At 40.8% G+C, this 14,411-nt stretch overlaps 1 protein-coding gene across 1 annotated transcript in view; it reads left to right on the top strand.

The window, feature by feature from the left end:
• The first annotated feature begins 1,557 nt into the window (after positions 1-1,557).
• Positions 1,558-14,411, top strand: part of YAF2 (YY1 associated factor 2) — a 34,704-nt gene continuing 21,850 nt past the window's right edge. Inside the window, exons 1-2 of the mRNA XM_050324503.1 lie at positions 1,558-1,785; positions 1,925-2,050. Coding sequence (XP_050180460.1) covers positions 1,760-1,785; positions 1,925-2,050 — 152 coding nt within the window. The 5' untranslated portion in view covers positions 1,558-1,759. The remainder of the gene's footprint in view (positions 1,786-1,924; positions 2,051-14,411) is intronic.

Raw genomic sequence — 14,411 nt, 5'->3', positions numbered from 1 at the left:
GTAGATGTCCAGTTCTGGACTACCTGTGCAAAGTGCTCTTTAAAGTCAATGGAAAGAAATGGTTCCTCTAAAATTATGGAGAAAATTCTGAATGCCTGTCTTAACATCAGACCAATCACCTTCAGCATGAGCTTGTTTTACCGTGATGGGGCTGTCTGGGCACCTAGTTCAAGTAGGTGTCTAACTAAATGCAAACAAACCCAGGCCAGCTGTCTGTGCATGGCATAGCCCACCCTTAGATGTGCAATGCATACATTTTATTAATAATTTACAGATGACTCTATGAGAAATTTAACGAGAGAAGAAAGAAATTGCAATAGAGGAAGAAAGGAAAAGCTAAGGCAAATACAGAAAAAAACCCCATAAGGTGAGGAAAATTGCAACGCTGGAAGCTGGATGCGAATGCAGAAGGAAATTAGGATGAATTTCCAACTAAAAGTAGGAAATCCTACAAAGGTTTCCACTTGCTGATGAACAGGATTTTAAGAAAGACACAGAAAACTACTAATCTTGTAGAAGTGTTGGTGCTTATACATAAATGTAATGTCCCAACGAATGGGTCTTTAATTGCTTTCCTAGGATGTCAAGCACTTTACCTATGTTTTTCCTCTCTTCATCATGTATCAGTATTTCTAGCTGAAATTTGTTTTGACAACTTTACCTTCAGAATTAAAAAGTTTCTCCACTGTCCACTTGCTTAATTTACAAAAACGTCTGTCTTCACACACTTGGGTAAAGCTACCCTTGGGCATATTTTATACTTGAAATCCTATCATTTCCTGACAAAGACAATGCAGCAACAATAGCTTTGACCACTGACATGCTGACCAGTATCATCTCGTTGTCTGCTTGCACTCTGCTGTCTACCTGTGTCTAATGCTATCTTTGTTACGTACTTAGGACATATGCTCTTTGTTCAGTTTGCACAGCATCCTGCAAAATGGCATCCTAGTCTGTGACTGGACTCCGGTGCTCTAAGATAACAGAGGTGATAAACGCCCGTGTCCTGTCTGATATGGCTATGATGCCTGTGAACCACGTTGTACTTGCAAGCTTTCAAGTGCAAAAGCACCGCGCCGCAGACGGGTGCCAGGTAACATGGCTATCACCTGGTCCTGTATTGGTACCCACGCCTCAGGCCAACGGGGTGCTTCAGACCAAGACTGCTGAGCAGAACTTCGTGTTCAGTTTATTCCCGTTTCTTTCTTACTGTAAAGCACGCCCTGGAGCAATTTCTGTGGGAAGGAGCACAAGGTGCTGGTGCGATCAGCCCTGCGCGATAACACAGCAGCGGCTTCCAGGGCAGAGCCGCGTAGGCCGGCTGAAGTCCCCCGCGCTCCCGCTCTGCCCGTCCAGCCCAGCGCCTCCTCCCGTCCTCCCGTCCCCCGCCGGGGCCGCCCCCCGGCGCCGGCACCGCCCCCGCTCCGCCCGCCGCCCCCAGCAGCCCCCGCGTTGCCCGGGCCCCGCCGCCGCTGCCGCTCGCAGCGCCCGAGCCGCCGGCGGAGCGCAGCGAAGCCGCCGCCGAGCGCGGCCCGCGGGGCGCCGCGGCCTGCGGGCGCTGCTGGTTGGCGGCGGGCGGACACGTGAGCGGGGAGGTGGCGGCGGCAGCGGGAGTTTCCCCGACAGCTGGAGGTTGCGGCGGCGGCTCCTCCTCCCCGGGTCCCCGCTAGAGCTCCAGGAGACCCCCCGCGCTCCTCCTTATTGACAAACGCACAAAGGGCCGCGCCGGGGCCGGGCCGGGGACGCATCTGGAGCCGGCATGGGAGACAAGAAGAGCCCGACCAGGTAGGGGCAGCGGCGGCGCCTGCTGGCTCCCCCGGGCCCTCCGGGAGCGCGGGGCCGGCGGCGATGGCGGCGGGGTTGCCCCGGGGGCGGCGGGGGCGGCGCGGCCGGCGCTCCCCCTGGCGCGCGTGTGTCTCCGCAGGCCGAAGCGGCAGCCGAAACCCTCCTCGGACGAGGGGTACTGGGACTGCAGCGTCTGCACCTTCCGCAACAGCGCCGAGGCCTTCAAGTGCTTGATGTGCGACGTGAGGAAAGGCACCTCCACACGGTGGGTCGCCGGCGGAGGGGGGAGCGGGGGCGGCAGGGGAGCGGCTGTGCGGCCGTGACAGGAATGGGGGCCGGGGGAGCCGCGGAGCATCCCCAGGGTGTGAGGGAGGGCGGCCGTAACAGGAATCAGGTCACGTTTACCGGGGGGTGTGCGGGGGGGGAGCGCCCATCCTCCCGGGGCTCCTCGGTAAACCTGACCCGGTGGTGCGCCGGCGTGTGTGGAAACAGAAATTATACATACCAGGAAAGGCATAATTGCTTGCATAGCCTAACCCTGGAGAGGCTGCGCCCCTTGCACGAAGAAGAACCATCACCTGGCGTGCGCCTGCTAAGACACTCACCCTTTAATATTTTTTTTCTTTTAAATTCATGTTTTCTATGAGTTTAACTTTGCCACGTACGTAACTCCTTTGTATTATTAGTAGTAGTGGTAGTAGTAGTAGTATTAATTTTAATTCACTTTTTATCACACAGTGTCACCATCCACGTTTCTGGGGGCTGTAGGGGGTGGATTATAACCCTTCAGTGCTTAGGAAGGAATTGTTAGCTGAATTGCGCTGTGTGGAATTGCCTTCCCGTGAAACCGTGACTTCTCAGGAGGACCTTTTCTCTGTACACCAGTCAGAAAGCTTGCAGTGGATTACCCGGTTCCTGTGCCTGCCGGTGTTTTTCAGTATTGTGGCCTAAGCATGTGTGTTTGGGGAATGGAGGCTTTTTATAAATGAACAGGAACGCACTTGTAGCCATGCATGCTATGGGAAAAGAGTGTTGCTCAAGAATCCTTTCCAACAGTTACCCTACCTAGAGGTTAATCCTGTCTACAGGAGTTTAAATGGCAATCAAAGTTGCAATGCTATCAAAAGCCACAATTACATTGTAGATATTGGTCAAAGCAGTGATGAATATGACTTGCAACAAATGTTACATGTTTCAAATTGTAACTGCAAGGTTAGATCCAATTACCTGAGAAAAAAGATTACTCTTTTATTTCTGGAGTTGGTTTCTTAGACATCTGAAAACCAGAATGAACTCTAAAAGGATTTCTCATAACTTGAGATTTGAATACTAGATGATTTTTTTCTTTTTTAACAAAGGAAATCATTGAGGTAAATGCACTAAGAGGGAATTGCATCTGTCACAAATAGTGTGGTTTCCAGTTATAACAATGGCATTGTGTTTATATCACAAAGAAATGTGTACAGATTGTAATATTCAGCAAAATAAGACTACTGAATTAATGCGAAGTCTTTAAAAAAGGCTCTTTAACATCCAGTCAGTTTGATAGGCAAAGTGAGTGTAAAATTATGTTTTGTTGCATTGGAAACTCAGCTGGATAAAAGCATTGAAACTTAAAAACCAACCAAACAAAAAAACCCATGCCAAATCAAAGAGCGTGGAGTTCCTGAGAAACAAATATTTTCATTGCATTCTAATTTCTCCAGTTGAATATGACATATTTTGTATAATTTAGCCACAAAACATTTGGGCTGGGTTTTTTTATTTATTTGTTTCCAATTTCTCCTCGACAGTGACCTGCTATGGAAGAACTGTAGTTGATAGGTAGATTTTTGTTTCTCTACTTAAACACTGTAACAATGCGTACCTGAGTAGGGTTATGGATTTCTTTTTCACTTAAAGTTTAAATGGATTGAATTTTCATGTGTTTCCAAAGTCCAGGTTTTACACATGGAATGAGATAAATACAGGTTGAGGTTTTAGGCCAGGCAGGTTTTGTCTCCAGTTCTGATATTTGATTTGAACTAGTAAGTAGACCTTTGTGTCCGTGGAGAGAATCATTAGGGTGCCAAAGAGACACAAAAGACCATTTGGATGGTTTTATTATTTATTTTTTTTTAAGCATCTGTAATCCAAGTGATCAAATTAGTGCCTTGTTAAAGCATTTGTTGGTATTGCCCGTAGGACAACATGGTTTTCATCAGCATTGGCCAGAATAACAATACTACCATGTTTTGATGACAGTGAGAATGCATTATTTATTTATTTCAGTCTTCCATTTTGAAGCTTGATGTTAGATCAAATTGATGCCTCAGCATGGTTCTTAGTGTGCAGTGGTTCTTACTTAAAATTTTTGACTTTTTTTTACTGAGGAGAGCTTTGTCTAGAAGACAATGTAAACCACTACTTTTTTTTTTTAATTCAGAGAAATCTGTTTCTTTGTGGTGGAATGTTTAATATCTGCTTCTGCATGTTAAAATTCACTAAATATGACCAGATTTTCAGGTGGAAAAACAGGCAATCATATTCAAGTTTAGTGGGTTTGAAGGCCACTGGAAATCAGGTGCAAAGTTGATTAATTTTTTTTTTTTAATACTGATTACGTACATTTAACTTTACAGAAGTATTCTCAGGTGGGGGTAGGGTTTATGGGTGTTTTCATTATTGAATAATTTCTTCTTTTTGAAAGAGTTATCTTTTGTACCAGGGGCTAGACACGGATTGTTTTCTTTAACAACTGGTAGAATTGTTAACATCAGTGCAAATAACTCCTATGACTTCTTGATTATATCTTATTTCTAGACTGAATTTTGAAAGCAGGTGAGATCATGGAGTTCAATTAACTTTGTCTATGGCAGTATTACATTGAATGATTAAACTGGACTGTGCTTGGAGGGCGGATGTCCAAGAGAAATCCTGGATGCTGCAGGAAGTGGTTTAACTGATTCCCAAGGTGGCACTCTTTTCCTTGGGTTAGTACTAAAGGAATGCCCCAACATGGTGCCAGTTACATGTGCCATGAGTCAGACGTAGAACTAAGCTCCCATCTGCCAGACAAAAATCCCTGTACCTTTTACTCTAGAATCACTGCCAGATGTTAATTTGATAATGTCACTGAGGATCTAAACTCTCCCTGTAGGCATGGCTTTCGTATTTACTTTCTAACCTAAATTGTTCTGCACTGAATATAGTAATTTTCTGTGTGTGACCTTTAAAACATTTTGAAGTCGTCTGGATGAAAGACGTTATACAAACATAAGGAACATAGGACTGCAATAATCTTTTCTTACTTGGATAAATCTCCTGCTGAAGTTCATTAGAAGCATGAGTAAGGAATACTGAAGAGAACCCTAGCATACTATGTTATAGAGGGAATTGGTAGCAAACTCTCTATTTAGGTTGCCTAAGAGTTTCCATAATAAAGAAATTCTGTGACCTCTTTGAGAAGTTTTATTGTTTGCAGAAGCCATTGAAGTTTGGCAAGAGGAAAAGTCCTTAGGCTAAATAAGTGTTTTGATTTCCTTGCCCCATGAAATTGTTTGAGTTTTGCTGAGACTTAATCACTTGAAAAATCATCATTCCCTGTCTGTCGCCCATGTTGTACAGAAAAGTTATTGCTAGAACACTGAAAAAACCCAGACTGGAATCGTGTAAAAGTAACAGTGGCAACGATGCTGTGCTGAAAACATATAAGGGAGTTATTTTGCTCCTGGGGAGGTTATAATGGGGTTGCTGAATTTGGTCTGACTCTCACAATTACCACTTTGTCAAAAGAAAATTGCTTCCATTAGCAAGCTACCATTTCTTTCTTTCTTTCCTTCTGCTCTTAATGGCACTATCTGAATCAGGAGTATATTAATACTGGTTGACCTTCAGGAACTGGGCTGGATCCTTGGACAGACCTTATTGCAGCATCTATTTGCTCCTAGTTTGCATGTCCTTCAGTAAATGTTTTGATTTTGCTATTCTTGCCAGCTAACACCATTAGTCACTGTAATTTAAATGTGTTGTGAAGCTGAAGATTAAGAGTTTCAGTGTTGCTGGGAAGAAGTACACAAGAGGACTGGCATTCCCTCTACAGGAATGTATGCTTCCTAGTCTCCTCTGCCTTCTGGGAGGCTGCATTACTGCCCCGTTGTCAGCTCTCTGCTTGGACTTCCTAAGAAGCATTATTAATGCTCTTGTTATTCAGTGAGCTATAGCATCCAGATTTAAAATTACTGTCCCTTTGCTTTCCTTCATGTGGTTTTTGTGCATGTGGTCTGGTCTCTAGTTGCAGGATCCTATTCTTTTCTCAGTGCTATGATAAACCACTTCTCCTTTCAGTGTGAATGATGAGCATCCAGGGAAGTGTACTGAGAGCTGCAGGAGGAACTGCAAACACTGGCTTTTTAAACTTTGAAATGCTTGGAATGATACTCTGTATAAATAAAGGAAAGAAGAGGGGTAGGGACACATGATTGATTTCCCTTTTTCAGAGCTGATAGCATTCTGTGATTTTTAAATTAGGGAAAAGGGATGTTTTCACTAAAAGTTTTGTCTTAGCTGGTAACGGGAAGATTTGTTGTACAGAGTGTATTTTATGCTTGTTATGGTTTTAATTTTTAGGACCTCTTTCATTACTTTCTTTGAATTCGCTAAAAACTTAATCTTGCCTATAAATTTGGGTCTTAGTGCACACTATTTGAATCCATATTAATTTTCTTTTGGCAGGATGAAAGGAGGCATAATAAAGAGATGAGACAGGTGCAAGTGACTTCTGTGAAGTTTTGCTTGGGTTTAGGTTTTTTTTTTTTTTTTTAGAAATTCCTATTTGATACACATATCGAGTGAGCTGCTATATGCAACATCATTTATAAAATAACCCCTGAAATTTGTAGCCAGAATGAGAAAGTCATCTTAAGTCAGAATGAATTTTTGTGGATTTGGGATCTATGCCTCTTAACATCCTGTACTGCCAAAGTAGAGACATGTATAACTAGCTGAATGGGGGCATGGCTTCCTTGTCCTGTGATCTATTGATCTTCATTACTGAATTGCTCCTTTTCTCCCAGCCTAAGGTATGAAAAGCCAACTTTAAATCATACCAGTCTGAGGTATAAGGAACTGGGATGCAATCTTTGTACGTTTCCTTGGTGTTTGGTCTGTGCTCCTTGACTGTGCCTGAGAGGCTGGCGAGCTAATATGTGCATGATTTTATAAGCATGTCTGATAACCTCCTAAATATGAGATGTAGGTCTCTATTTGGAACTGTCATGAGTTTGTTTTATGCTTTGAGAAGCATAAATAAAGTGTTTAATTTTTTAACTTGGATATCAAGGTCATTTTTCTTCAGAAAACATGTGCAATTTGTTTAGTCATGTACCATCTGGATGTTTATAAGCACAAATCAGTTACATTTAATCAAATCTGGTATTTGTGTTTCTGTTGAAATGCAGTACTGCTGAGGACAGAGTTGGTACTTCTGTATAGCTGGTTTAACGTGTCTGTTTCACAACAGCTTGTTAAGGACTCTCTTCTGCCTTCCACTATGCAGCCTCTGTATGGGCACGTGTGTGTGTGTCGGGGGGAAGGTTGTAAAGGAGAAAAAGAGGAAGAATTGCTTGTCATGCTGATTTCACAAATACATAACTGAATGAAGCTTAACAGACTGAAGAGCTGTTCGCTACTTGTGGTAGTTTGGAGAAGGAAATATTTGCAGGAATTAAGTGAGTGGGAAAGTCATATATAGTCCATATTTTACCAAGCTCTATATTAGAAGTTTTATGTTTTAGTGTCAATATTAAATTATAAAAAAGAGTAAGAATAAATAGTTCTCTTTTGCTCTGTAGGTAACCACAGGGTAATCAGTCATTCTGGACTTCCAGTCTTATTTTTAAGAGGAGTTTTTAGAATTGTTAGGAAACTTATTTAAGAGTTCTTTTCCCTGAAAAAATATAGTGAAACTTAAGATTTTGCACACATCGACTTGACCAGCGCACCCAGGTCCTTTTCCACTGAGCAGCTTTCCAGCCACTCTTTCCCCAGCCTGTAGCCTCTGCATGGGATTGGTGTGACCCAAGTGCTTTACCCAGCACTTTACTGTGTTGAACCTCATACAATTGTCCTCAGCCCATCAATGCAACCTGTCCAGATCCCCCTGCAGAGCCTTCCTACCCTTCAACAGATCAACACTCCCACCCAGCTTGGTGTCACCTGCAAACTGATTGAGGGTGCACTTGATCCTCTGGTCCAGGTAATCAATGAATATATTAAACAGGACAGGCTCCAGTACTGAGTCCTTGGAAACATCATTAGTGATCACTCACCACCTGGATGTAACTCCTTTCACCACCACTCTCAGGGCCTGGGCATCTGGCCAGTTTTTTTACTTATTACCTGTTGATACCCTGGGAAGCCAGTTTCTCCTGGAGAATGCTGTGAGAGACAGCGTCAAAAGCTTTACTAAAGTCTGGGCAGACAACATCTGCAACCTTTCCCTCTTCCACTAAGCAGGTCACTTTGTTGTAGAATGAAATCAGTAGATCAGTCAGGACCAGCCTTTCCTAAAGCCTTGCTGGCTGGGCCTGATCCCCTGGTTTTCCTGTAACCTGGTATGTGATGGCACTTGGGATGATCTGCTCCATGGCCTTCCCTGGCACTGAAGTCAGGCTGACAGGCCTCTAGTTCCCTGGTGTTATATCAGTAGCTATATTGGCCAGAAGTTTAGTTGCTTGGCCCTCTCTGTGTATATGCACCTTATGTAATTAAAAGAAACCAACATGGAGCAGAAAGAAATCTATTACTTTCTATAAACATTCTCTTTCCCCCTCCTATGATAACTAATGATATCAGAGCTGCTGAACAGGAAGAACTGCTTAGCCCTGTTTCCAAGATCTCAGATCTGATCATGGATTTAGGAGATATGCTCTCTAGAAGGCCAATTTTATTAATAGTACTGCAGGATCAGAGAAAGGTTCTGTCAGCAAAATAGATTAACATTTGTTTTCCACTGTTAGAAAGCAGTAAAAGCTCTGAATTCTTTCGTGTTCATTATAGGGTTGGATGTAAAGGCTGATAGTGTCTCATTTGTCTTATTGTCCTAGGAGCTCAGGATGGAAAAGGTCTTCCAGTGATTTAGACCCTCTCCTACTTTGAAAGAGGATCAGTAAAGTTGGGCAACTTCTAACATTATCTTTATTCTAACAGATCTCCAGCAAAGGGAACTATAACCTCTTTAGACTGGTTATTTATAGTGCTTTTACCCTTACTGTTTTCCAAGATATCTAACCTTTGTGTTCAGTGAGATAGGTTGATTTGTATTCCCCCTTCTCCCTTTAGTGCATTACCCACTACATTTGTAGTTCTTTGGTTATTGGCTTTTGGTTTCCATATTCAGCCATTTTCCCTCTGTAAGTCTTCATATAAAGAAGAAAATTTCAACCATCTTTTCTTAAAGGTAGCAGTTTTCTTAAATCATAATTCTTTATATCATGATTCTTTATTCCTGAGTATTCAGTTGACACATTTGTTCCTTACAGTAGTAGCCCAGAATGAGGACATACCTTCAGCTGAGTAATTCCTAGTGTATGGTTTAGTGGGACTGTGGCTTTCTAGAATTTTGCTAAACTATGATGTCTGATGTTCATACTTCCCTGAATTAGGATTTTCCTTTGTGCAGTAGTATCATGATGTTGACTTATCCATGCCTTGTAATCTACTTGATCCAGTACAGTCTGGTGTCCTTCTGTATGCTATTGTTACTTAAGCAGGGCTTTCTTTCCGTGCTGTCATGAGGCCTGCACTGCTTTGTGCTTTCTTTCTTGGAATTCATAATTTTGATTTTTGAGTCATCTTCACTCAGGGTGGTCTTGTCAAATAGTTTCAGCTTGATGCTTGTTCTATTCCTTGTATTATTCCTTTGTCCAAAGCATGTTTAAGAATATTAAATAGTATGCCTGTAGAACCTGACTATAAAAACTATGCTGTATGTGTAAATGTCTCTGCAGCTTGTTGTTGAGAATTGTTAAACAAGCAACCCCAAATTTGAGCTTCATTCTGGAACTTTGTGTTCATCATAGTTTAGCTTGAGTGAGAGGATGTATTTTTGACTGCGCTGCAAGTAAGACTTGGAATGTGTATTCCTTTTCTCCTAGTTGGTAGGACTATCAGTCCATTAAAGAAAGGAACTAGACTGTGACAAGCCAATTGTCTTTATCCTTTAATGCTCCCAGTTCTTAAATACTTTCATTCTAGTATCTTTCTGAAATTTGAGTTAGGCTGAGTCATCTACTCTTACCTGTGTTTTTATTTGCCTATCTTGGGATTTCTTTTTTTTTTTCCCTTCTGCAGTACGTGATGACTTCTTCCATTTTCATGTAGTTCTCTAAACACTTGATTCTGAGGATAAATTTCATTATAGGCTGTTAACTGCCATCATTAACATTCAGTAACCCAGTCTATTTCTTTTTCTCACTGGTATTCACACTCCCTTGTTTAATTTGGTTACATGGAATTAAACTTTTGTGTGGGTACTGAAGCAAGGAAGCCTTTATACCATCTGGTACTTGCTTCCTTTCCATATTTGATAGTGGATATACTTCTTTCTATTTTCATGGTGAAGTACTTTCCTTTGGGGCATAAGTAGTGTGTGTTTTGATGTGTTTAGCTTTGGGAGTTTCTTGGGAGGTTTTTGTGTTTGTTTGTTTGGTTAGGTTGCTTTGGTTTTTTTAATTGTTGTTTTTGTTTGGGTGTTTTTGTGGAAAAGTCATCTTTGTTTTTAGTGCCACCAATGGTATTCTTGCTCCATGTGTCTTCTCTAGGGAAAATTATCTGTTCTAGACTAAAAGCTACTGGGATTTAAATAAACACCTACAATAAGATGAACTATATTAAAAGAGAAGTCTAGCTGGTGAGAAGAAAGCTCTTGTATCACCTGTAGAGTGATGAGAAGTTGCATTTTCTGTCCCATGACTTTTTATAGCAATTTTTCCTTGATAGTTGTGACAGCCCACTATGACTGTTCCTATTTAAAACTTGATTAAGTGTCTGTACTTTTCATCTTGAAAGTTGGGTTAGGACAGTATGCTTTGCAGAAAATTTTCTTAGAGTATCAAATCATGTCTTGTTGGCTTATACAGTGAGCTACAAAATACTTTTAAGTAGGTTAGAACAAAATATTAAGTGTTCAATTTTTACACTTTCATGCAGTGAAGTAGCATATCCTGGTTTAAGCAAGACAGAGAGATCTTGAGAATTGTCTCTTCCCTCTGAAGTGCATTCCACTGATATGTGGTACACTGACGTGAAGCAGGCTTGAACTTGGAGAGTTCAGCTGCAGAATGTTGTTACTAGGCTTTTGGCTGGCAAATTTTTCATCAGAAGTCTGGAAGAAGACAAGACCCTGATGTCTGCTACAAGCTTTTTCTTGTTTTCTTTGGAGTTGAGGGGTGGGGAGGAAATGAGCAATTGAAAGTTTTCCTGTTCTGATTTACTGGAGATTTGGGACTTACCTTTAAACTTTTCCATAAAGCTTGCATGTACTTTCCCTGAACTGTACAGTTTAAATGACAGTGCCTAGCAGAAAAAAATGTGTGAATGAGTGGGGGGTTGAAAATTCACTATGAAAACAAAGTTCCTAACTTTCATAGCTGAAAAAAATTGGTTGGCACATGCAGTGAAAGGAAAGTTGTTTCTTACAGATGTCACTGAAATCTGTGTTTAGGGTCATGCACTAGAGGTTCTATAACTGAATAAGAAGGGTAAAAGAGAAGGTCAGGACTGATTCTGTGGCATATTTTAAGCTTAGTATGCATTTTACTGAAGAATGTTATGGAGACTTGACTTTTTAGGCAAAAGTCTTTTCCCCTACTTAAGGTGAGCATCTTTGTGGGGCTGGCTTTGAATGCAAGAAGTTTCTAGATTGCTGCAACCTTCTGGGAAGATGACACTTGCAGTGCAGAACAAATAAGATACGTGAGAAGCAAGTTCTTTCCTATTTGTTCACAAAACCAGCTGTGCCGAGTATTGACCCTGTTCAGTGCAACAGTGAACACTGATGTGCTGCATCAGTGTGAACCTTGTGTTCTGCATCTGTTTTTCTGCATAGGTGCAAGAGGCATCACAGTTTCTGCAGGAAGGGGACAGAGGAGCAGCCTGGAGGATCCAATCCTTTGTGGGATTGGCAGTCAGAAGAGGTCACTTCCCCATGAATCCCAAGGATCTAGGGATCTAAAAGAATGTAACCAGTGCTTTCTCTGTAGAGTCCCAAATACTGCCTCCTCAGGTGAAGCTGTTAAGGAAACTGAACTTCCTAACCACTGCTCATATGGAGCACAGTGTCTTCTAGGAAACATAAAGTGGTTGATAGCCATATATTTCTCAAACAGGGTATTTTCAGTACATCTACCATGCTGAGCATTGATGAGCCATAGTCTGTGGCACATGGGAAAGAATTCTAACAACAATGTTCAGAAGGTTGGAGACTTAACTGGTTGTTGGAGAAGTAACATTTGATGGCTGTTTTGAAAAGTATCCATGAAGATGAACTTTCTAAAGGTCCTGGTACATATATTTCTTCTTAGGGCAGGCTGCTGTGCACTGTACCAGTTGTCTTCAGGAGACTTGCTGGCCTCATCTGTTAAATGTCATCTGGAAAATAGGGCATTCCCTTTAAGGGAATGATTAAATAGGGACACTGCCTCAAGGGGTAGTTTTCTGCACATTTTTACCATGACTGATAAAACCGTATGGGTCTTGTGAGTCTATTCTAATTGAATCAGCTTTTATTGAAAGACAAAATTACTAGAAATGCACTGAATGGATGAATTCCAAGTAAATGATTCATGCTGTAAAACAGTTAGGAATATGAAAGCACAAATCAGAGCTGGCTGAAAGTTAGAATTCAAATATGCATAGAATGTGTAGAGATTGCATTGTTACTCTGCAATATGCAGATGGAATTATATTATGTTTTCCCATACAGACTACTAGCTCCATTGTTTGCACTGTCATAATTACACGGTTGTATAATTTGTGGAGGCAGTGTAATGTACTGTTAACACTCTAGGATATGACAGAAGTAATGGTAATGAGAAAAAATAATTTTGGATAGCAGTGTAAATTGTTGAAGATGCATTTCATCATGAACTGCTTCAATGTAGAAATAAAGACTAGTTTCTCACAAGATGGCTTTGTGTGGTGATTAGTGTGAGCATATTCATGTGACATGGCAAGCTAAATGTAGTTTAATCTGATAGTTTTTATTCTATGAATAGCTTAATACAGTACTGATGACTGGGGGAGGGTGATCTGATCTGTGTCAGAACCCAAAGACTGTTTCTCCTGGTAGTGATTTAATTTAATTGCTAGCAACTTATACTTGCATTATGAGAACCGCTAATAGGAAATCTCTTTTACTTTTCATAATGGGACTTCAACTGCTAAAAATCAAGAGTGACATCGTTACATGAGCTGCTCGCTTCTGTGTAGAACACAGTTTGGAAGATCTAACTGACCACAGCGTTTGCAATACTACTTAGTATATACACTGTGTTCCTGAGGGTTTCCCATTTGCTTTAAATAATATTAATGTGCTTTTGCAGAAATAAATCTTTTTTTTCTTACTAGGAGGTAAGTTGTGGCCTACTTGCACTTGATCACAAAACTCAGCAATAGTAATGGAACAAATGTTTGTGTTGGGTTTATAGCAAAGTTAAAAAAGCACCTTCTTTGTTCTGGAATATTGTTTGGCAGAACCTAGAAGCTCTTGTTGTGCAAGATGCTGCAGAAAGACATTGTGGAGTAAATATGATAGTAAAAAGATAAATGTAATTTTAGAAAGCAAATTTTGCTTATATATCAGATCTAGAAAGATATGTTGTTAGTTGAAAAATTGCCTGATAGAAGAAAATAAAGTCTGAAAACATTGTAGCTATTATGCAAATATGTGGAAGGATATATTAAGAGCTGTGCGTTTTGTGTGTAGAAATGCTCAATAAATCTGTCAAATTATTTGGGAATGAGTATTTTACATTTGACAAAAGTAGTCCTCTGCTATTGAAGTTTGAAAAATATTTCATGGTTTTAAATTTTCACTGTCAAACTAACACTTGAAAACTTCATTATCTTAAAGCACAAAGATCAGTAAAAAAGATACTGATGGGGTAAAGATAGGGAATTTTTTTTGTTTGTTTCTGTGTAGCCAGATTGTACATACTTACACCTTAACAGTATAGATTTGTGCATAAACTGGAATGAATGGCCTAAAATGTAACAGCTAAAGTTTTACCTACCTCCTTGAAGTTTAGTAAGACTCTGTCACACCTTATGTGTCAAACTGGCTTTTGACTGTCAGCATTATTACATGAGGACAGTCACTGCAATGGCATAATGCATGGATGTTTGTCTTGGTTCTAGTCATTTCATTCTGTATTATGAGGAATTCACGTGTCAGTTTCTTGACTCTTAAGAAATTCTTTTGCATTTGTAAGCCATGATAATAAGATTATGATATGAAATTAAATTTGGTTCCATTTCTTTTATTTAAAGCTGTGAATACCACTGCAATGTCTATATAAATATAGGTCTCAGCCTTCCAACGTTTTTCATGAATTCCTAGTCTTGGAAAAAAGAGCAGTCTCTTTGAA

The sequence above is a fragment of the Myiozetetes cayanensis genome, unplaced genomic scaffold (genome assembly GCF_022539395.1).
Source record: "Myiozetetes cayanensis isolate MyiCay16 unplaced genomic scaffold, myiCay2020 scf3, whole genome shotgun sequence".
NCBI classification, from domain to species: Eukaryota; Metazoa; Chordata; class Aves; order Passeriformes; family Tyrannidae; genus Myiozetetes; species Myiozetetes cayanensis.
Note: the sequence above shows the minus strand (reverse complement) of the source record. Positions and strands in the feature narration are given on the sequence as shown.